The sequence below is a fragment of the Pan paniscus genome, chromosome 10, assembly GCF_029289425.2.
Source record: "Pan paniscus chromosome 10, NHGRI_mPanPan1-v2.0_pri, whole genome shotgun sequence".
NCBI lineage: Eukaryota > Metazoa > Chordata > Mammalia > Primates > Hominidae > Pan > Pan paniscus.
In genome coordinates, this window is record NC_073259.2 from 32,475,976 (window position 1) to 32,499,799 (window position 23,824).

A 23,824-nucleotide genomic window follows, 5' to 3' on the forward strand; every position below is an offset into this window, starting at 1 on the left:
GCATTTAGTCATACATGAAAAAATGTCAAGGACTCCTCTTTGAAATTGTATAGCCACCTGTTCTACCTTTGAGTCACATTTTTGGAGATAGAATGTTTTGGAGGTAAAAATGTACAAAAAAGGGTAACCTAGAAAATACAAGAGGAAAAGGAATCAGGCTACATCAGGAAGTGACCCGAGGAAATTGCTTTAAAAGCAGGGCAGGCAAGAATCTTCAGGTCAAGCACAGTGGAGTTCAGTATAGGATCTGAACCGGAAAGTCACAGGGTGACAGACATATATTTAATCACCCTCATAAATAAATGGAGATGGACTTGATTTCATATCAGTTTTGCTTATCCCCCAGTGATTAATGCAAGAATTTTAGAATTAGACAATTCTGGGTTTGTATTTTTACTCTGTCATTAAATGTGGCCCAGGCAAATATCCAAATTTCCTCATCTACAAAATGGGGATGGATATACCTACAGGCCAAATTTGTTCTTCAGAACAAATGAAAGAATGCTGTTGAAAGTGCTGGAGAAAGTAAGTTCTGAACTTTTATTATAGGTAGCTATTATTTTGTTATAACATTTTTTGCTTTTTCTAGTTTTATGAGTTCAATATGAAAATGTTGATTTGGTATTTTTCATTCTGCTTTTTCATTTTTCTCCTACCTCTGGTAACTTACATCAAGGTGGAGTCCAACAATATTGTGTCATCTGTAGTGGAGTTGTGCACATTAGGAGGATCAGGTTACTTTGCAGTAAGAAATGTATATAACCAGGTGATTTTTAAAAAGCACATTAGGAATAATAGATTTGAAGTGAGCATATTCTGTGCAGGAATTCATCTAAGCAATTATATCTAAACTGTTACACTGTCCATTTGACTTGGCAATTGTTAGGACAAAAGTAAGATAATAAGGCATTTATTTAAAGATTATCCAAATGACCGTGCCTTGGGTTTTGTTAATAAACTAAATCTATGTTTATATGGAGAGAAATATGATCATATTTCCAAACTGATTTAGGCTATGGTTAAGTGGATGAAGACTGACTGAGGCAGGGCTTTGCTTATTTCTTGCATCATATCAAGGTACTTTGGAAAACCTTTATTTTCTCTGATCATCGTTTGTATACAGTGAACAGCATTTTAAATACAAGAAATACAGTTTTCAGAAGTTGAAGGGGTTAAAGTATAGTGGAAGGCTTTAAATGTAGCACAATCATAAGGGAAAAGCTATGAATTTGCATACTTATGATTTTTATTTTTTTTTATTTGCAGGATGAGTAAGAGATACTTACAGAAAGCAACAAAAGGAAAACTGCTAATAATAATATTTATTGTAACCTTGTGGGGGAAAGTTGTATCCAGTGCAAACCATCATAAAGGTAAGCTTTTCTGTTTTTTTTTTCAACTAAATGTGGATGATGACTACCCTTAACACAGACTGTTACGTTTTGCCTCCACTGGTCTGTTAAATTTTGCTAGGTATAGATTCTCCCCCTGGCAGTTTTCTTTAAGTAATAATGCAGTGTTATCTTTAAGATGGCTTTGATAGAGAAAGATGATATTTTCAGGACTAATGCCATTTCTGTAAATAGTGTTCAAAGAATATGGAAATATAACTCTACCTTTCCTTCAATTTTTACCTAATGCTAAATGATGAGTTAATGAGTGAAGCACACCAACATGACACATGTATACATACGTAACAAACCTGCACGTTGTGCACATGTACCCTAAAACTTAAAGTATAATAAAATAAAATTAAATTAAATTAAATTAAATTTACCCTGGCTTTTAAAGGAAAAAAATAAAAAAATAAAATAAAATAAAAATTGAGTTGGTATATAATAAAGATAAGTTTCAGATTGCACTTATCCTGGTAAAGAAAGTGTCTGTAATGATATGTATCTCAATAATATGTCTATATGTAAATTTTCTTTCAATGTTTTTTGTGGGTCATGATTCTTTACGTCAGAGGACCACTTTGACCACCACTTGGACACTGCCCAGTATTCAGCAGGCTCAATTCTGCCACTGAACAGAGTGAGAATATTTGCTCTATACATATGTGTTAAGCTTGACAACTCACAATTACATTCTTTTTGCCCTCTTTCTTGGCCATAAGACTCAATATAATGAACAACTACTTTTTCCATGGGGCTATTTCTGAACTGTCCCTATCATAATCAAGTATTCATAACCTGAGAAATCAATTTAGATTTTTCTGTAAAATATGATTTTATAATTTACTTCTCTGCCCACTATAAAGTCTAGAGACTAACAACTAAGTTTCTCATTCTATTTTTGGGAGAAGGGGGAATTAAGACTGGTTTGAATTCTGTAACACTTAAATTAGTTACACATGTCCGTTTAATTAGCATTACATGGAACCATTAACACCAGGGAGAGAAAAGACATGGTGTGTGGGACTGACACTTATAAGACTAATCTCTTCCCCATGTATTTAAAATCAAAAAGGGACATCTTGCAAAATAAAATTTTATGAAGAATTTCTTCATATTTCATTATCCTGTTTTCTACCCACAGTATGTTTTCGTGTGTGTGAATATATATATTCATATATTTTTTCTTCTCCTTTTCTTTAATACAGCACACTGATCCACAAATCAGACTTTAAATTCTCTTTAATATTTTTATCAGTGTAAAATTAAAAAGATGATGAGGAGGACATTCCCTGTGGTCTCAAATTGGCAACAACCAACAAGACCAAAGAACGAAGTAGTATTAAATACTCATCTTTTAAAGAGCTGCAATCCAGTAGGGCCAAGCCCTGCCTTGGACTTAACAAGAAAACACTCCCCATCCTCATTATTCTGTTGGTCACCTTAGTGCCCCTTCCCAGCTTATGAAAGAAGAATTGGAGGAGTGGGGGATCATAGAAATTGTGGGCTTCAGCCTAGCACAGCAAGTGTTCATGATAAAGATACTTTCCCCTGTCCAAAGCCAAATGATGGGGTCTCTTAGAGAATCACTCATAAAGCCTGCTCACACTGTATATTGCATACTATTGTTAAAGCTACTTTAAGACATTTAAATAGTGTTATGTTCTATGCTAACTCTGAAACTAAGATCTTTTCTTTTTGCCAAGAAAATAGTCCTTGAACATAAGAAATTACACATCGTGTCAGAAAACTCAGATGGTCAGAGCTGGTACATTACAGAAGATAGAGTTTTTTTGTGGTTTTGCTTTTCCCTTTCCACACTGCCACTAATATTTTGGATGAAGATTTTATGAAAGTTTTCTCCCCTCCTCCATCTTTCTTCCTTTTGTTCTTTTTTCTTTCTTTTCTTTATATTTTCTGTACAAAATATCCTTTTTGTTTTGAGCTATTTTACACATAAAATAATAAGGGTTGTGTATATGTAAGTTGTAGCGCATGTTCATAAAATGATTACTAGTGTGCTCACCATCCAAGAAAAGCTGGGCTGCTATCTCCCTAGGTACAAAGCCCAGACTTTGGAGACCCCTTTGGTGTATCTGACCTGTGGAAGGATATAGTTACATTCTAAATGGTTAAGGTAAGAACCTAGGATCCTTTCCACCTCATTTCAAAGGAGCAAAAGATTTTTCTTTCCTTTCAGGAGGGGGAGGGGAATGGTTGTCTCTCTTCTATATATAAATGAAAAGAATCCATTGTTCACTGTCAGTCATCTACGGAATGTTTGGCTACCAATGTAGGACATTTGGCTTGGCTTTCATCAGGGTTAAGGCTTAGGGCAAGGCAGGCCAGTTCACTTTCTATTTATTGTGAGTTAATTAGTAAGAAATCAGTTTCTGACCCAGAACACCTTGGTGAGCATTCAAGATAAAAATAATACAGATGAATATTAGAAACTCAACAGCACTAAAGAGCATTACAGATGTCAACTCATTTAATCTCTTAACCATCTATGTGGTACTTTTTTTTTTTTTTTTGAGATGGAGTCTCACTCTGTCGCCTAGGCTAGAGTGCAGTGGCGTGATCTCGGCTCACTGCAAGCTCCGCCTCCCGGGTTCACGCCATTCTCGTGCCTCAGTCTCCCGAATAGCTGGGACTACAGGTGCCCACCACCACGCCCGACTAATTTTTTGTATTTTTAGTAGAGACGGGGTTTCACCGTGTTAGCCAGGATGGTCTCGATCTCCTGACTTCGTGATCCGCCCGCCTCGGCCTCCCAAAGTGCTGGGAATCTGCAAGCTTTTGATAGCTTTTTGTTTTCACTCATGTTTTTGGGTTTCTCTTTTTATATCTTACTACATATATAGTTATAGAAATATATGGTGTATATATAGAAATATATATATACACCATATATTTCTATATGGTATATATAGGTATATATATAGAAATATATACCATATATTTCTATATATTTCTATCTGATGATCCTATTTTATGCAATTTTATGTTTTCCTCCTGGTGACTTTCACTCATGGTAATTTATTTATTTTAGGGCTTCTGACTTTTAAGAAAAATTTTGTGAGCTGATGTTCATCAGAATTGTATTTGTAAGAATTTTAAAGGCCTGTCATTATAATGTATTATTTCAGAGGCAATTTGCATATGACATGAGTCTTAGGCAGGGTTTTTTGGAAGCGGAGCCAAGTCAGGAATTCTTGTTTACGTGATTTATTGAAAGAGTGCTCTCAGGAGAATGAGAGCAAGTGAAGCAGGCTAGAGCAGGAGATAAAAACTAAGCACAAATAGAGTCTCAGCTGGAGAATCGCCCAGTCTGCTCCTGTGGGGAATCTCTGAGGCATGAATTGCTCCACAGAGATGGTCCCTCCTTGAGGCACGATAGATGGCCTCGTCTACCCTTGTGTCCATTGGCCATTAGCTACTGGCCTGTTCCCCATGGCAAGGAGTGGCCTCTCTGGGGAAGTGGCTCATCTTTAGCAGAAGGTAAGTCTCTAAAGAAGGGGGCACCTGTGAACTGTGATCACAGAACATTCACAGCAAGTGGAGGAAAGGTGCAAAGCCCTGAAAGATTTTGGTAGTGTATCAGCAGCTACGTTCTACTGCAGTCTACTCCTCACAGCCCTCAGATCCACCTGCTTCTCACTGAAGGTCACTCCATCCAGGCAAAGCTTATTCAGGATTTTGGTTGGTCAGAATTTCCAAGAAGACTTACTTGAAGAGGAATAGTAAGAGTCCCACTAATGCAGTTGGTGCTCATGGTCTGTCCACCCTACCCCCAGCCATTCTAGATTTTCCTCTCTTTTTGCTAGCACTTCTACTCATGTAGGAGGCTTTCCTAATGTTTTACTAAGAGTTCTGAGCCCTGGGTTACCATTCTCTTGCTGCTGTACTTATACATTGGTAGTTATAACTGGGCACAGGAATGCCACAAGATGCCCCTGTGGATCATCTGTGTACCTAATATATTCCTCTCTGCCTCTAGTGCACAGCAGCTGTCTTCTTCCTCATGGTCATCAGGGACCTTTACATTTACCCCATCAACATTGAACTCCTTTTCTCTCTCTCTCTGGTCTATCAGTATAAGGAGTACAGACTGATTGATGATCAGGCAACAGCTGTAGCTCTGTGTTTAGTGTCACTGTTACTGTTTCCTCTGGTAAACGTATCCCCTTTCTGGGATATGCTAGACCCAGAGCATAGTAAATTGGTCACTTCAGTTGGATATTTCTCATGGAAAAGTTGTTTGTTTACTTAATGATTGTTGAGTAGCTACATTAAGGCCTGAGAATATAGCAGGTACAGAAAAGAGACAAACATCTTTGTTTTCATGGAATGTTTATTCTAGAAGTGGAAAAATAGGTAATAAGAAAAATACATAAAATGGGATGTTTTATGATATAAATGCTCTGGAAAATATATGAAGGAAGAAAGCATATAGGAAGTATTCAGGAGGGAATATAATTTTTAAATAGCCCTTTGGGTAAGATCTAAAGTTTCCAGTAGAGTCAGCCAGTGGAGTATTCAGGGAAAGGATGCTCCAGGCAAAGCAGCAATAGGTATGAATGCTTTCAAGCATGCCATAGAGAATTAGAAATAGCAAGGAGGATGGTGTGCATAGAGAGAATATTTAAGGGAGAGAGTGGTAGATAGGTCATTATGGAACAAGTAAATGTAGAAGATGAAAGAACCAAATAAATAAGTACCTCTACTGAAATACAAGTACAATAATATCCTGCTCTTAAGAGCCACTAATGGATAACTGTATTACTCCGTTTTCTGAACATGATGTAGGAACACTGTAGAAATCCAGAATATTTGGATTTGAAAAAATGGGTATCTAAAAATCAGAAATTGTTGTCATCTTCTTAATAAAACCTCTGTGCTTTGAGAACTAACAGTCCCTCACATACAAACAAATAAGTTTACTGCTCAAACTGCCATGGAAAGATTCTGCCCTGAATGCTTACAATTATATTGAGCTGGGCATTTTGGAAGGGATTAAGTCAGAGTATTGTGACAGCCAGTCAGAAAGAATGAGCAGTGTTTCCCCCTTGGAAGCAATTACATTAGGTGCAGCTTCTGATATTGGGGATCAGAGAGCAAACATTTTAGTTTAGGATTCCAAGTTCCCAACAGAAAAATATAGTCATTAATCTTAGGAGGCTAATATGTTTCCTTGTCTTTTCTTTCCTTACCCATCACATCCAAACTAAATCTCTGGAGAATGAGTCATCGTTGGGTTTGGGGTTTGGAAAAGAATTTTTATTTTGTTTGAAAAAGATACACACAGGTGAGTTATACCCACGAAAAAAAGGAGCCTAAAAAAGTTAGTTTGATTAGCCAAGGTTGAATATATGTTATCCTCATTGTAATACAAGCTAATTACTGGTCTGAGTGAGAACTTTTGATTGAATGGATTTTTTTCAAAGAAAAACAAAATTTTTTAAATTTTATTTTATTTTTAATTGATATGTGATAATTGTACTTATTTACGGTGTACAGTGTGATGTTTCATTATGTGTATACAGTATGGTAATAACCAAATTTTAAAGATGATTTTTAGTTCAAAGCCTAGGAGACATAGCCATAAATTTTTCTGGACAGATCTTCATTTGTTTGTTGATTCATTTGATAGTTTATTCATTTATCCAACCAACTATCCATGAAATATATGGGGAGTGTCTGTTAAGTGTTGGGCTTTAAGTCAAATTCTGGAGATATGAAAATGAGCAGGCTGAGCACAATGGCTTACTCCTATAATCCCAGCACTTTGGGAAGCGGAGATGAAAGGATCACTTGAAGCCAGGAGTTTGATACCAGTCTGGACAACAAAGTTAGAGCCCATTTCTAAGAAAAATGATTTAAAAAAATTATCCAGGTGCGGTGGCCTGTGCCTGTAGTCCCAGCTACTCGGGAGGCTGAGGCGGGAGGATTGCTTTCGAGATTGCAGTGAGCTAGGATCATGCCATTGCACTCCAGCCTGAGTGACAGAGCCAGGCCCTTTCTCTTAAAAACAAACAAACAAACAAAAAAAACGGCAAGGCCAGGCACGGTGGCCTATGCCTGTAATCCCAGCACTTAGGGAGGCAGAAGCCGGTGGATCACTTAAGGCCAGGATTTCAAGACCAGCCTGGGCAACATGGCGAAATCTCATCTCTACTAAAAAATACAAAAATTAGCCAGGCATGGTGGCATGTGCCTCTAATCCCAGCTTCTCCAGAGGTTGAGGTGGAAGAATGGCTTGAACCCAGGAGGCAGAGGTTGCAGTGAGACAAGATTGTACCACTGCACTCCAGCCTGAGCGATGGAGGGAGACTCTGTCAAAGAAAACAAAACAGAAGTGAGCAAAACAGACATGACTCATGTCCTAGCGGCACTTACAGTATGTTGAAGGAGAAAAACATTAATCAGATAATAACACAAATAGTTAATTACAAATGGTATTAAAGTGCTGTGAAGATAAAATTTCAGGTTAAGAGTATATAAACTGTAAAATGGATAGGGTACAGTTTCAGGGAAGACTTTGCTAGGGAGGAGACATTGGAGCTGAGATCTGAATGAAGACAGAGGAAGGGCTAGACATCCAGGCAAGAGCAGCAACCTATGCCAAGCTACTGAGACATGAAAGAAAGAATTCACTGGAGCTGAAATAAGATTGCTGTGACTGGAGAGCAGAGAGCAAAGAGCAAAGAGCAAAGAGGATGGTGATGCACAGTTAGCCTGGGGAGGTGGCTGGGACAGATCCTTTGGGGAAATATTCAGAATGCCGATTTTCTTACAGTTTAAATTGTTTGATCCAATTTAGCCTAGGATATTAGAAGGATCTCTTGGGCTGGCTTGCAGCTATTAGGATGTACACCAAAGTTTAAGAGCACTGATTTATAATTCATAGTGTTTTTCTTGTTGATAAAAACAATTGGATTAATGTCCTAAGAGAAAGAAAAATAGCTAGAACATAAACTGACTGTATTCTGGACTTTTAATGACACATTTTTATTATGTATTTTATTGAATTTTCGAAGTAATATATATTTATTTGAGAAACTTTGGAAAGAAAGAAAAATACCCAGAAGAGAAATCAAGTTACCCATAATTTTTCCATGCAGAAATTATTAAACAACATTTGGACATCTTTTCATCTGGTTTAATTCATAAACATGTTATACATATTTGAGAGCATGCTGTTCATTAATTATTTTATGTATTCATACATTTATTGACAAAGACTAGTTGTGAGAGATTATGTTACTCTGAGTTAGCGATTCTGTTTTAAACCATGCAGGCAGAGTTGCTAGTTTCTAAGAGTTATGCTTTCATAACCTGATTCTTTTCTCTTTTTTATGTTAAAATATTTCATGCTTACATAATAGTAAATAAAACACCTACATATTATGAAAAATAAACATAAAGCAAATTAGTGTGCAATTATCAACCAGGGCAATAATTAGAATGTCGTCAGCCCCTCAGAGTCCCTGAATACAACCCATCTTCCCACAGAGGTATCTCTTTCCCAACTTCTTATTTTTGAACAATAGAGTATTGCTTTTTCTGGGCGGGGCGTGGTGGCTTATGCTTGTAATCCCAGCACTTTGGGAGGCCGAGGCGGGCGGATCACGAGGTCAGGAGTTTGAGACCAGCCTGGCCAATACGGCGAAACCCTGTCTCTACTAAAAATACAAAGATTAGCTGGGCATGGTGGCGCATGCCTGTAGTCCCAGCTACTCGGGAGGCTGAGGCAGAAGAATCGCTTGAGCCCTGTAGGCGGAGGTTGCAGTGAGCCGAGATCACGCCACTGCGCTCCAGCCTGGGCGACAGAGCGAGACTCCATCTCAAAAACAAAAACAAAAACAAAAACAAAATATTGCTTTGTCTGGTGATATGGTTTGGCTCTGTGTCCCCACCCAAACATTACCTTGAATTGGGTGGGGATAATCCCCACGTGTCAATGGTGGGAGCAGATGGAAGTAATTGGATCATGGGGCGGTTTCCCACATGCTTTTCTGGTGGTAATGAGTGAGTCTCACGAGATCTGATGGTTTTATAAGTGTCTGGAATTTCCCCTGCTGGCACTCACTCCATCCTGGTCCTGCCGCCCTGTGAAGAAGGTGCCTGCTTCTCTTTTGCCTTGGGCCATGATTTTAAGTTTCCTGAGGCCTGCCTAACCATGCTTAACTGTGAGTCAATTAAACCTCTTTCCTTTATAAATTACCCAGTCTTGGGCAGTTCTTTATAGCAGTATGAAAATGGACTAATATATCTGGTTTTTAATGTTGTAAAAATGTAATTCTACTATAGGCATTTAAAAAATGTGATTTGCTTCTTACTGTCAATGTTTTTCTCTTGAGATTCATCCATGTTGTGATATAGCATTTCATGTAATAGTATACATTACATTAATATACTGAGATGTATTTATCTCTTTTACTGTTGATGGATGTTTGGGTCACTCTGGTTGTTGGTTGTTATTGACAATGCTGCTGTGGACATCACTATACATTTGTTTTGGTTCACACTTACAAAATTCCTCCAGGATATATTTTTAGAAGTAGAATTTCATGGGTCATATGATAAACACTTAGTCAATTTTACAGCTTTTTTTTTCACTTAGCAGTAAATAACGAGTATTTACATGTACCTAAAAATATCCAGAAACATATATTGTACTGGGGCATGGAAAAACACATAAATGCACCCTAAGTTTCTTAACAAAATTCCCATTTTTAGAGTTCTTGGAGACTTTTTATTTGTTAATACTAATATAAAAAGCTTTGTGTAATAATTTTTGTTCTAGATCCTTGAGGAATTGCCACACACACATACCCTAGAACTTAAAAGTATAATAATAATAAAAAATAATTTTTGTTCACATGTAATAATATTTTTTTCAATATTTAGTACAAATGAGAATTTTGGGTATCAAAAAGAATGAAATGGTTAGGTGTGTCATTCAACATCCAGTCAGGAAAATTGCAATCGTGGTAGGGCAGTTTAAAACAGGAAATTGGTGACAAAAGTGTTGAATGGGCTGGAAAAGAAATAAGGAAGCATGATAGTATCACCAGACACTTGTAGCTTCAGAAAGCTGTTCCTGCCCCTACAGGTGGAAGAGCAAGGAGCAACACAATGTTTCACAGGGCTCGTGATTGTGCACACTGCAGGGTCTGCCAAAGCCCTCCTGTGATTTAGGAATGACTTCCATGGCCACTGAGCAGGAAACCAGGAACCAATTCTCTCATGATGCTACAAGAGCTGCCTGAGAGGCTGAATGCTTCCAACACTGCTAGACTCTCTGCTAATGCTGTTAAAGCCCATGGGCATCCATAGTACCCTACCTTACCACTTCTGAAGCCAGAAGCAGGAAAAAAATAGATGGCTTCTTTCTTCCCTGGGTCTCTTTTTTTTCCCCTGGGTCTTTCTTAACGAAAGTGCCATCTTCCAAGAAGCAGACTCCAAGATAGAATTCAACACACCAGAAATTTATGGGTAGAAACACCTTTGAAGTATAAAGAGAGGAGGTGCAGGAGAAGGAGGGGGTGAACCTTCAGACTATGAGGGTCTGACACCCATGAAAGAAGAGAAGGAAGGAAGGAGGACTGAGTAGGAAGAGCCTAGAACTTCAGAATAATTTTGAAAAAGTCTTGTTCAGGCCAATTGGGAATCCCTGAGAAAAGGTTGCCTTTAGAATCTAACCAGAAGCCAGCTGGCAAAGCAGCCTGGGAAATCTTATCTAAGCTTCCAGCTCCCTTCAATACAGAGAGGGATATAGAAAGGTAAATGTTTTAGAAGAAAATGACAAATATTTGCCACAAGAATATTTCTACATATTGTCTAATTACTTTTGATTTCCTTGCAGAAGTATATAAAGCTTCCCCTCTCACCACTCTGAAAATACTGGCTGGCTACTAATTTAAAAAAAATTAAATTGAATATCCTTATTAAATGAGAAGGTCTAGACATAGTGTCTTATTTATATTTTAATTTATACTTTTGAATACTAATAAATGGATAAAGTTAATTTTGAAGTATTTTCGTTTCTATTATTTGGATAATTTATCAATTTATTTGCCAACTCAATGTTTCTATTATTAATTTGAGACTCTTATATAACTCTTAAAGCTTGCTTACATTTGTATATTTTCAGTTATATCCTTTTCAAATGTAATGTTTAAAACAATGTTTTTATATTTTAGAATATAAAATATAAACTATTGTTGGAGAAAATTGAAAAATATAGAAAAATGTAAAGCAGAAACTTTGAAATACCTGTAATTCCACTACACATACACCATTATTAACTCTCAAATACTGTTCATATTAAGACTATACTGTATTTATACATTTGTGTCTTATTTTCTCACTTTTTGTGAGCATTTCTTTACATTTCCTTTGAAAATTATTTAACCATACCATATTATTAAGTGTTTGAGCTATTTCCTTTCATTTTTAGTAAAAATAATGCTGTAATAAACATTCATATATATAACTGTTTTTCTCCATATCTGTTTATTTACTTAGTCTAGATTTGTAGTACGGGAATTACTAGGTCAAATGACTCAAATTCTAAAATGTTACTATGTTTTGACAATGACACTTTTAATTATAAAAATGATTTGTACTCAGGATATTTAGAAAGTATAAAATAGCACTAACAAAAATGATCTAGACTAGATTCATAGAATGTTAATTTATTAACATTTATACATGTTAAAATGTATGCATTTTGATATATGTTGTCAAATTGTAAACCTCTCAATTTATGTTCTCATTAGCAGAGAATGAGTGCCTGTATTTATAAACCCTTAGCAACACTGAGATTTATTATTCTATTTAATCTTTTCCAATTTCATCCTCTTTTAAGTTGTGATTTTTTATTACTAAAGATGATAAGTAAAACTTTTATTGGTTTATTGACCATTAATATTTTTTAATCATCTTTTCATATATTTTATTCATTGTATTAGTAGACACTGTTTTTATTATGGCTTTATAAGAGCTCTTTATAAATAATTAACAGTCAGTAGTTTAAATTTTACATTCAATCAATTAGCATATAGTATAGCAGCACAGTTTCAGAGACCCAGACAATTTGAATTTTAATCCAGGTTTATCTCTTTACTAGCTGTAGGTAATTTTTTTTTGAGGGGAAGGGGATGGTAATATTGATACTTTTAAGATAGTTTCTTTACCCTTGAATTCAAAAAATAAACATGCATGTCTATCTATCAATAGATAGATCAATATTAAAAGTCATATAACCCATCTCTAGATAGATATCTAGATAGACACGGGTTTTGTGTCTTTGTGTCTTTTAATATTGAGTGAAACCTTTCAAACTTAGGTTTCCCCTTTCTAATAAAATCTTACTTTTATTTTGTCTTTGATGCTTTTATCTTTTTGGTGTTATTTCTTCCCAGGAACATTTAGTAACTAAGCTGGATCATTATTTTCTGTTCTCTGTATCAAGCAACCTGTTTCTCATTTTTAATAATGCTTTTTCACGTTGCCTTTCTCATATGTTAAGTTGACTCTCCTCAATGATAAGCCATTTCTGTAATTTGATTCTAACCTTTATTTCTACTAATGTGATTTTTAAAATAATTCTGAAGCATACAGTAGAGTGCATGATACAGAAATTTAAAAATATATATTTATTTTTACTTCAAAACTCTTTTGCCTATAGTCATAATACAGAAAAAAATAGCTAAATGATAATATATTATTAGATGAAATATAAATATACATGTTAAATAAAGAGCATATTTTAAGTGCATTTCGTAGAAAGCTAACTGTCTCCTTTTTCCCACCCCTGTTGTTCTGGATCAGAATTTGAATTCAGCTTCCTTAATAGTTTAAGATTCTTCTGCAGAGGTTAATAGACAAGCCCATGTATGAAACAGGGTGGCTACAGCCAGGACATGTAAAAGTAGTAGCCTAGTTCAGGTTGTAGATGTCCCACAGGAATGTGGCTATAGAGAATAAAATACTTGGCATTTTATGTTTCTAAGCTCATTAAGACATACTTCCAGCTCTTAAGAGTAGGTGAATGCAATATACTTTTCTATGGCTGAAATGAGTGTTCTCAGCTGAGTCAGGCAGAATACCTTAGGGGAAAATAATTGGAGAGAAAGCAAAAATGTCATCAGCTTATTGCCAAGACAAACTGAGACAAGAATCTGAGCCAGATTCACCTAAGCATCTCTTTTAGGCTAAAAAGACATTACAAGGATGGCAGACATTTTTTAAAGAACAGTCCTCAATGTGTCTGCCCTGTGAGTCACTGCTCTGGTCTGGATTGGTTTTCCTCTGCATCTGGTGTACATACTTCATCCTGGGATCTGTCTTCACTATCATCCTGACAATTACCTTTTCCCATCTCTTATATATGAAGATACATTTCCAGGGTCTGATATATCTTCATTGTTTTTTAGTTTACTGTTTCATTTTGGTGAAGCATATCATTTAGCTGTTTCTTGAGGAAAAACATAAGTAAGAAATTTATTTTTTAAAACCTTGCTTTTCTAAATATATCTTTATTATACCCTCACATTTAAACGATAGTTCGGCTGGGTATAGAATTCTATGGAGGGAATGATTACCTGTAGAATATTGAAGATATTTCTCCATTATTTTCTCACTGTACTGTTGCTGCTATAAAAGTCTAAGATGATTCTTATTTATAATCTTTATCCTTTGATTGTGACCTTTTTCCCTCCTCCCTCTCTCTTCTGCTTGACTCTGTTCTGTAATTTTAAAATGATGTATATCTTGGTTAAGATCCATTATGAACTGCTGAGCTGTGCATTTTTGGACCCTTTTATCTGGCAATTCATATCCTCCAGTTGTGAAAATATGTATTGAATTATTTGAGGATCTTCCCCCCTCTCTGTTTCTGGATGTCCTGTTGTTAGGCTGTTTGATCTCCTAAACTTGTCTTCTAGCAGTGCTGTTTCCTCTCCTGCCTTCATCTGTATCTTTCTGCTATAATTTTTTGGGGGGAGATTTCTTTATTTACCAAACCTGTGTGAAATTTTGTATCTTCTTATTGTACTTTTAATTTCTAAGTGCTCTTCATTTTTGTTTTTTGAATATTCTCATGTCCTCCATTTAAAATTATTTTTTATTGCATAGTCTCTCCTTCTAAGATTTTGTGCTGACTTTGCTATTTTGGCTTCTGTCTTCTATACTAGAAGCTTTCCTCAAATAATTGATAATTCCAAACTGTCTACTCCGAAATCTCTTGTAAAAACTGAGACTCAATGTAGAATGATGCAGTAGTGCTCTTGTTGGAGAACCACTAGTGTTAATACATTTAGGTTTTCTCTTTTGGACTGTTCAGGTTCTTTACATAAGAAGCTTACTTCTTGGCTTCAGTTGTTGGAGAGCTGAGAGGTGAAAGCAGTTAGGGTGGGAGTGTGTTACAAGTTCAGCATTCTGTAGCTTATTCAGTTCTCTTGTTTTCAGTACAGTGCCTACATACCCTCTACTCTGTCTTGTGTTTCCCAGTTCAGAGGATAACTCTGTGTCTCTTAAAAAACAAAACAAAAAAACCCTCCAATCAAACAAAAAACTTCCAACGTGCTACCAGGTTGGTGGAAGGGCAGCCACACACTGATGTGGAATGATGGATAGTAACTAGAGATGTAATTGCCTCTCAGACAGCTTTCAGAAATGCTCCCATTTATAGCCCTCACTCCTTCCAGGATGGATGTGATGCTTCCAGTTTCGCCATCCTTTTGATAATTCTGTGTTACCAGTCTAGAGATTCTGCTTTCTTGAGTCCAGTAAGTTAGTTCCAAGGTTTTGTTGCCATTTCCTCCTACTTAAATCCATTTTTTTAATCCACCATCAAAAATTAAAACACTAATAGTGTTTTTAATTTAGCTGTTTTAAATTATTTTTATACTCTTCCTCATCTTGTCACTCTCTATTTCCACATATCTCTTTTCCAACTTCATATTTTTACTTCACACTCTATTGTAGCTCATCCCTAAACATTAAATTGATCAGGTCCATGTTTCCGGAACTATATGAAAGTACAAAGCAGATGCTTTGTAAACTTTATTTTTGCCTCTTGTATTTTTAATTATTTCCAGATTTCTCAATGTATGACTGACAAATAAAAATTGCATATATTTAGGGTATACAATGTAATGTTTTGATATATGTATACATTATGAAATGATTACCACAAGCTGATTAACATATTCATCACCTCACATGGTTACCATTTTTGTGTATGGTAAGCACACTTGAGAGCTACTCTCTTAACAAATTTCAAGTATAAAATACATTGCTAACTATAGTTGCTATCCTGTATGTTAGATCTGCAGTACTTATTCTTCCTACAGCTAAAGGTTTGTACCCTTTGACCAGTATTTCTTTTTTCTCACACTCTTGTAGTATACTTTTAAGTAATGTTATGCTATTGCTTTTAGAATCCTGTATCTTCCTCTCATTTAACAATATCTTTCTACAAGCCTTCGTTTTGATTTTTCTTCCTATTTTTCTCATCGTTTTCTATTATTCGTCCCAAACTGGGTGGGTGGGACTTGAATTTTCCCTCCTCATGTATATCCTGTTGGAATCCTGCTCTCAGAATATAAATTGTACATTCTAAAGCTGTAGCTAGTTCCATTGGGGAACTACTACTCTGACTGATTTCTTCTTAGTATTTATGGGAGTTGATTTGACAGGCACCAAACATGTGCATTTAATTTTGGACTTGATAGAGCTTCCTTTCCAGGTTCTCAGGATATTCCTACCCCTGGATCTTGCTGCTGTGAAGTCAAAGAATAATGGCATTATCCTTCTGGCTTTCTGTTTGACCTCTCAGAGCAGCTGCTGTTTAATTCTGAAGGTTCAGAAAGCATTCTCAGCCACATTTTTTCCTATCCACAGCTCACTCGCTCTGTTCCCTGTTGTGCAAGCCAGTCTTTGGGATCATCTCTGACACCTTTCTTGCCATCCAGTCGATTGTGAAATCCAGTTCCTTTTAACTCCTAGTTATCTCTCACATTTGACCATCATCCTCCATCTCTATAGCCTTTATTTTCTCTGAACTATTGCAATTCTTTTTTTTTTGAGACGAAGTTTCGCTCTTGTTGCCCAGGCTGGAGTGCAATGGTACGACCTCAGCTCACCGCAACCTCTGCTTCTGGGTTCAAGCGATTCTCCTACCTCAGCCTCTTGAGTAGCTGGGATTACAGACACTTGCCACAACGCCAGGCTAATTTTGTATTTTCAGTAGAGACAGGGTTTCTCCATGTTGGTCAGGCTGGTCTCGAACTCCTGACCTCAGGTGTCTGCCCCCCCTCGGCCTCCCAAATTGCTGGGATTACAGGCGTGAGCCACCGTGCCCAGCTTGTCTTTTATCCAAAATGTCCTGACTCTTATCCACTGTCGACCCAGGTGCTAAAGTGAACTTTTAAAAATAAACGTTGGATAATTTTATTTCTCTACTTAGAACTATTTTTTTTTTTTTTTTTTTTTTTTTTGAGATGGAGTCTCGCTCTGTCGCCCAGGCTGGAGTGCGGTGGCACAATCTCGGTTCACTGCAAGCACCGCCTCCCAGGTTCACGCCATTCTCCTGCCTCAGCCTCCGGAGTTGCTGGGACTACAGGCCCCCGCCGCCACGCCCAGCTAATTTTTTATATTTTTAGTAGAGACAGGTTTCGCTGTGTTAGCCAGGATGGTCTCGATTTCCTGACCTCGTGATCCGCCCGCCTCGGCCTCCCAAAGTGCTGGGATTGCAGGCGTAAGCCACCGCGCCCGGCCAGAACTCTTAAATTTAAAACTTGTAACATGGATGACAAAGCCCTGCATGATTTGTGCCTGTTCCCTCCTTTGGGCAGCTTCTCCCTTACTCAGAATGATCCAGAGCTTCTTTTTGGCAGTTTCTTAAAGGCACTATGCCCCTTTATGCCACATTCCCCTCTGTGTGCTTTTCGGGTTTTATTGCTTTATTTGTCCATCTAACTTCAGGCCATTATTCATGACTATTATCTCCCCTAGAAATCCTTTATTATCCCTCAAGGTTAGTTTCCCTGTTATATGTTCCCATGGCACCTTGCACTCTTTACATCTCTTATCACAATTGTAACTAATTAAATATTTGTATAATTATTTGTTAATGTTTATTTTTCTCACTTAACTGTAAGCTCTCTGAGGTTAGATTCATGTCTTTCATGTTCAACATCTGCTGTTCCTAACAGTGTCTAGAATAAATATAATTATGATATGGTCTTTTCCTTTAAATATGCTGAAGTTTAGATTTCATATTTCAAAATGTTGAATAGAAGTTACAGAAGAATTTAAGAAATCAATCATGATAGCAGATATCCTTGTTTTTTCTGTTTTAAGTTGATAGCGCTGGTGTTCCAGCATTAAGAATAATGTTGACTTTTGAAAAGTCTCTACCATTATATTTAAGAAATGTCATCTCTCTATATTTTCATTTAAAGGTTTAGATTTTCTTTTTAGTTTATAATATATTTGAGGGTGAAGTATTGCATACTTTAAAATTTGGTCTATGAAATGAATAATCTTTCACTGTAATTCCTCTCTCATGTTTGTTTATACTAGATGATTCAAGAATTTTAAAAAATAAAATCTCAAAGCCGAACCAGTCTACCATGAGGAGAATAAATCTTCCTATTTCAGAAAATAAAAGATAGATTTCCTGGTGTTGGTGGGTTTATAGTCACTGAATGAAGTTATACCCTTATTGCATAGTTGTATGCCTTAAAAAGAGCTGAAAACAATAAAGCATTTATTTTTTCATCATGCGCAATTCATTAATTGAAAAGTATTTATTTCCAGGTATTTAGTGGATACTGTACAGACAACAAGCATTCCATAATATAATATATAATGGATAATAATATGTTAGATAATATATTTAGATAAGATAATATATTTAACATATTACAATGACTGATCATCCCCTTAAAGGAAGTAAAAAAAATTATTGAATTATTTAACTTAGAGTAGCTTGCTAATGCTTACTTACTTAGAGAAGTGCTTGTCAATCTTTTTTTTCATTTTTGCCCTCTAAGGAGCTTCTTTAGACTTTTTTTTCCTAACTGATCCCTCTCCCTTAAAATTTTAATACCACAGGTATACTATATATCGGTTTATGTGCTGTATGTATATCTGTGATTTATACAGAGTAAGATTTTTTCACCTTTTATGAACCAATTCTCACCCTTTTGGGGGATGCTATCACCCCTGTTGAAAATGCATGACCTAGAGTTAGTCAGTTCTTGTTATTATGACAGCAATTTCATAGTGCTATTTTTTGTCATTAATGATAATTTGTAAAAGTCCTAATAGCGTATAGATTCAACAGATCTTAAGGACTTGGAGGAACTAATATAATTACTAGATCAACAATCTGTGTTTTAAAGAATTCACATAGCAAAATATTTGAGGGAAAAGTTATTTTGTATATCTTATAATTTCCTTTATCCAGATGTTTTTCACAAGCATCGTGTAAAAAAGAAAGGTGAGACTGTCTAAAGTACCTAAATTTTTGTTCAGTCACACTAGGCTTCTAGTCTTGGCTCTGTGAACGCCTTCCTTATCAAGTCGCTAAAACATACTGTTTGACAATTCTCATAATAATATGACCACTGGAAAATAATTTAAGTGTCTCCTGTAGTTTCTAGTTTTCCACATTTAGTTTCTTTTCTATATCACTAATATCTTGAGTATCTGTGTAATAGAAAGTTATGTACTTAGTGATTTAAGTCTAGCTATGGTATTTGGATATTATGAAAATAAATAAGCAAGATACTAGGCTGGGAATTAAATTTACCAAGCAAAATGAGTGCTTAGATGATCACTCATGATGAACATGTCTACTTCCCTAAATAAATAGTTTGTGAGTTCATTATGAGTACAGAAGACTGCATTTGTAGAATAAACAGACTCAAAGACTAGGAGAAAATTTAAAGTCAGAAGTGTTTAGGGTTTGAGCTGAATGCACTTGGGTGAAACATATTACCTCTGAACATTTTTAGTTTATCTGTAAAATAGGAATAATAGAAGCTCTTTTTTTCTGCACTGGATTGGTATAAAGACCTAAAATGAAAATGCATATGAAAATTCTTTGAAAGTACCTACCATGGCCGGGCGCAGTGACTCATGCCTGTTAATTCCAGCACTCTGGAAGGCCGAGGAGGGTGGATCACCTGAGGTCAGGAGTTCATGAGCAGCCTGGCCAACATGGTGAAACCCTGTCTCTACTAAAAAATACAAAAAATTAGCCAGCCATTGTGGCTGTAATACTCAGGAGGCTGAGGCAGGAGAATTGCTTGAACCTGCTAGGTGGAGGTTGCAGTGAGCCGAGAACGTGCCACTGCACTCCAGCCTGGGTGACAGAGCAAGACTCCATTAAAAAAAAAAAAAGTACCTACCATAAATATCTTACCAAAGTAATATCTTACCAAAGTAAGATATTATTGTTTCTGCTACATACAAATTTTTAATTTTACTGATATTATTATTATAAATATTGAAACTTTTTTTTTTTTTGCTGGCCATGTTTTATTTGTCCTTTTTCTTCAAACAGGATAACTGAAGATACAGACAGTGTTCAATAAAATAGATGAAACAAATTCTAAGAGACTGTGATGCCACACGCTATGTTTAACTTAATTTTATTCATGATTGCCTTGGGATGGGGAATAGTTCATTCAGTAAAAACATACAGTAAAAACAAAATATCTTATGTACAACTTTTAAACTGCAATAATAATGTACCATAATTACTTCCATGCACACAAGTCTAGCATTCATTTTTTATTTTTAAATAAGTACAATTAAGACTTTTAGGAGCATTTTATAATAAAGTCATTCCTAATTAATTTTTATTTGTAGATAGATCAAGCACCTCCAAAATACAAATTCCTATACACAGTGAGCATATTATTTTAAATGAACACTTAATAAACTTTTAAAGACATTTCTTGGGAAATGAAATTAAAGTGTGGGTCATACTGGGGACTTGTTTTGCTCTTTTGAAATGCGATATCATACATATAATAACCAGCTCCGATTTATTTGCCCATACATGCAATTCATCTGCGTTTGCAAATGTGTATCTGTAGGAGTATTTTGAGGAATCTCAGTGTCACCTCTTAGTAGAAAAAAAGTGAGCTGTTTTATAATGAGTTTTGAAGTTATAGCTAACTCACTGGAAGGTTAATATCGAGAAAATCCGTCAATTGAATTATTTGTTTCTGATTTGAAACAAACTGGATTGGAGTTATACAGAGAAATGAAAATCAACTGTAGATAAAACTGACAAGCCCACTAATAGAGAATTCAGGAAGAAAACATGTTGGCATGCCCTTTTAATAAGTTATTGGGTTATTTGTATAGTAGTTATAGCCTATGTATTATTTTCTAACTCTACAAATGTCATATCTCAAAACAGATGTTACTTAAATAAAAGCACCCTTACTGCTGGTCTTTTTTTCCTAACAAAGACACGCAGCTCTAACACTGTTATGAAACACTGTGGCAAAAACTGCTCATGCTCTGCAGACTTTTGGGTCAAAGATAGGTGATGCACTTTGCTTTAAATTTTTTTTCCTTTCCTAAAATTTTTGTTAGACAAACTTTTGTAAGAAAGTTCATTTTAATTGAAGAAAATTCACTCCTTTTAGATTAATCATGTTGACATGCAAATAATTATATCCTAACGTAATTCTCTCACGCATTTTTCATGTAATGCGTTTCTCAAAGTAATGTATACATGTCCAAAATTGAGGACAGTTAAATTTCAGAAGTAATATAAAATTCTTATGGGTTTCTTTTCTTCCAAACATTTTATTTCCCAGTAATTTATTTATCATTCATTCATTCAACAAATACGTATTGAGCATTTATTTGTACCAGATACTACTTAAGTACCAAGAGACTATGAAAATGAATAGATTATTATGCTCTCAAGGAACTCCTCAACTAAGAAAAAACACTTTAGTTTAATAAAATTGTGAACACAGTGAGTATTTAATAAACTCTTATCTATTCAAAGAGAGGGACAAAATGTGTGCATGTATATAATCACAACAGCAGAAGAGATAATACAGAAAAGTTCTTCTTAACGTTGAACAAAAAAGTAAAATTACTAGGAAGTGAGTAAATATGTGTCAGCCTGAGTGGGTCGATGAAAGTAAGAGATAGTTGCTGTGTAGCGGGTAAGTAAAAGACTTGTGTGGGAAGGAAAGTGTAGTTGGTTGGAGGGCAGCTAAGAGAAGAATGAGGAATCTGTGTGGGAAGTAAGGAGGAAAGGAAGACTGCAAGCTATGATCACAAAGTCGCTTGTTTGATGAAATACTCCTGGGAGATGAACTCAAGTTTTCACTTTCTCTGGAGTAATAGCATGGATTTTGAAACTGCAGACCTTTTACCACACTAATGTCACAGTTATTGAAATCGCTTTGTATTTTTTGGTAGAGGAAATTAAATACCTCTACCAAAATGTGACTATTATTTTCAGAGCTATCATTGGGTGGGCAGTTGTTCATGGATGCAATTAGAGTTTTAATTTAATCAAGTTTTTATTTTAATTGAAACAATGTTTAAGTTATGTAAGCAAAGACAGTAGTTATAATCAAGTTAACCTTTATTTTATAGAAGCATTTAAAAATGGTAAAGGTTTTCTTACTTGAATCTATCTTGGGATTGTGGTCTTATTTTATCAGAGTATAAGTTTCCTAAATAAATGATACACTTTTCCCTTTCCCTAAATAAGTCGTAAACAAGAAATTGTCTTGTTAGTGAGAATGCTGTATCACTTTGGTAGAAGTACTAGAATGATTATCACTCATCTTACACAGGTATTTTTGAATTTTAAATCTAATCATTTAGAAAATCCTGTTGACTATTTGTTTGCTCAGAAAAGAAAGAGCCCAACATCTTAATACCTTGAAGAAAGTGTGCTGAGGAATATGGGCTGTCCGGTCACAACAACAATATTTTTGATGCATTAGTAAGTATAGAAAAAAGTCTATCCGTCTGGTATACCAGACATACAGTGACAGCACCTATGAAGATGCTCTAGGATATTGCTATTGATCAGTTCTAGAATCCCTATTTTTCAAGATCAACTTTTGTTGCTCTTTAGCTAAAGTTTCATATTTCAAAGTGGGTCTGGATTCCCAATCTTGGCTCAAAATATAGTATTTTTATTTCAAAACATAGACCAATAGGACTTTCAATAACATTGTGCAAAGCTGAATAAAAGCTTATTTTATAAAATGAATTCTGTGGCTAAACACAACTATTCCCTTGTAGTGTTAGTGAAGGAATTATGGTCTTATAAAATGGGATTAGGAAACCATTTTTATATTCTATCAGGAATATTTTGGACTCTTTCCATATGGTATGTTTGGACACTTTATATTCTTGTAGAACCTTATTTTGTGGATCATTTATATGAGTGTTAGTAACAAAACACTTTAGGCTTTGGAGTTATCAAATAATTGCTTATGCCTCTAGACACATTGGGGAACATTAAAATATGTGGCTGTAAATCCAAATGCTAAGATAGTCTCTTTGGAAAATGGATAATCACCCCAGAAGAATACTAAACTACCATGCTTACCTCTAGGGGATTAACAAAAATGTCTCAAATCTGAACTTCTCTCAAAGACCTAATACCAACTCTTCATAGGGAAAATTTCTGTGTTAAAGATCTTGTTCTTGTTAAGAAACCAAAGTTTGATCCTGAAGCCACAATAGTCCATGATGCAATATTTCAAGGTAACTGTGTCACTTGTCCTGGTGCCACAAGGCAATGAGAAGACTTGGCTTGGTGTGTTGGAGACCAGAACTTGGGGGTGACCAAACACTTGGGTATATTTAGAGTCTCTGTATACTTTTCCTTTTTTTTTTTCTTAGAGACTGTGTCTCTGATTGAGTAAATTAAAACAGGGGAACCTCATTAAAGCTATTAAGAATAATTTAAAGTTCAATAGTCTCGTTGGATGGCCTGTGTCATAATAAAGAAAAGCTTATATTTTTGCCAGTACTACAACTGCTACGGGCATGATTAGGCTGGAGCCTTCTCAAGCACCAGAGATTTATAATGCCAACTCAACTAATTGCCTTGGAAACTTCTTGGAGTTTTTCATTTGACTTTATTATATTTATGAAATACCTTTGTTGTTTGGTCTCTGCTAACTTTTTCCCCAGGAACCCACAGTTACCAGTTCAAGCAGACCATTTCATCATGTTAAATCTCTTGTGACCTAGGCATCATTCTGTAGGTGGTCCTGAACTCAACATGATGGTAAATTTCCTTGAATTTTGGATAGTTGCTTTGCATTATATTCACATATATATATACACACACACAATGTCTATATACTTTAAGTTCTGTGATACTGCCAGATGAGTGTTTT

The 23,824-nt window shown here is 35.6% G+C and overlaps 1 protein-coding gene across 6 annotated transcripts in view; it reads left to right on the forward strand.

Annotated features, from left to right (window-relative positions):
- Positions 1-23,824, forward strand: part of TAFA2 (TAFA chemokine like family member 2) — a 546,816-nt gene that overhangs the window by 385,628 nt on the left and 137,364 nt on the right. For all 6 annotated transcript variants that reach the window (XM_063593376.1, XM_008978454.6, XM_055096530.2 and 3 more), the window contains one exon: positions 1,267-1,373. In XM_063593376.1, coding sequence (XP_063449446.1) covers positions 1,268-1,373 — 106 coding nt within the window. In that variant the 5' untranslated portion in view covers position 1,267. The remainder of the gene's footprint in view (positions 1-1,266; positions 1,374-23,824) is intronic.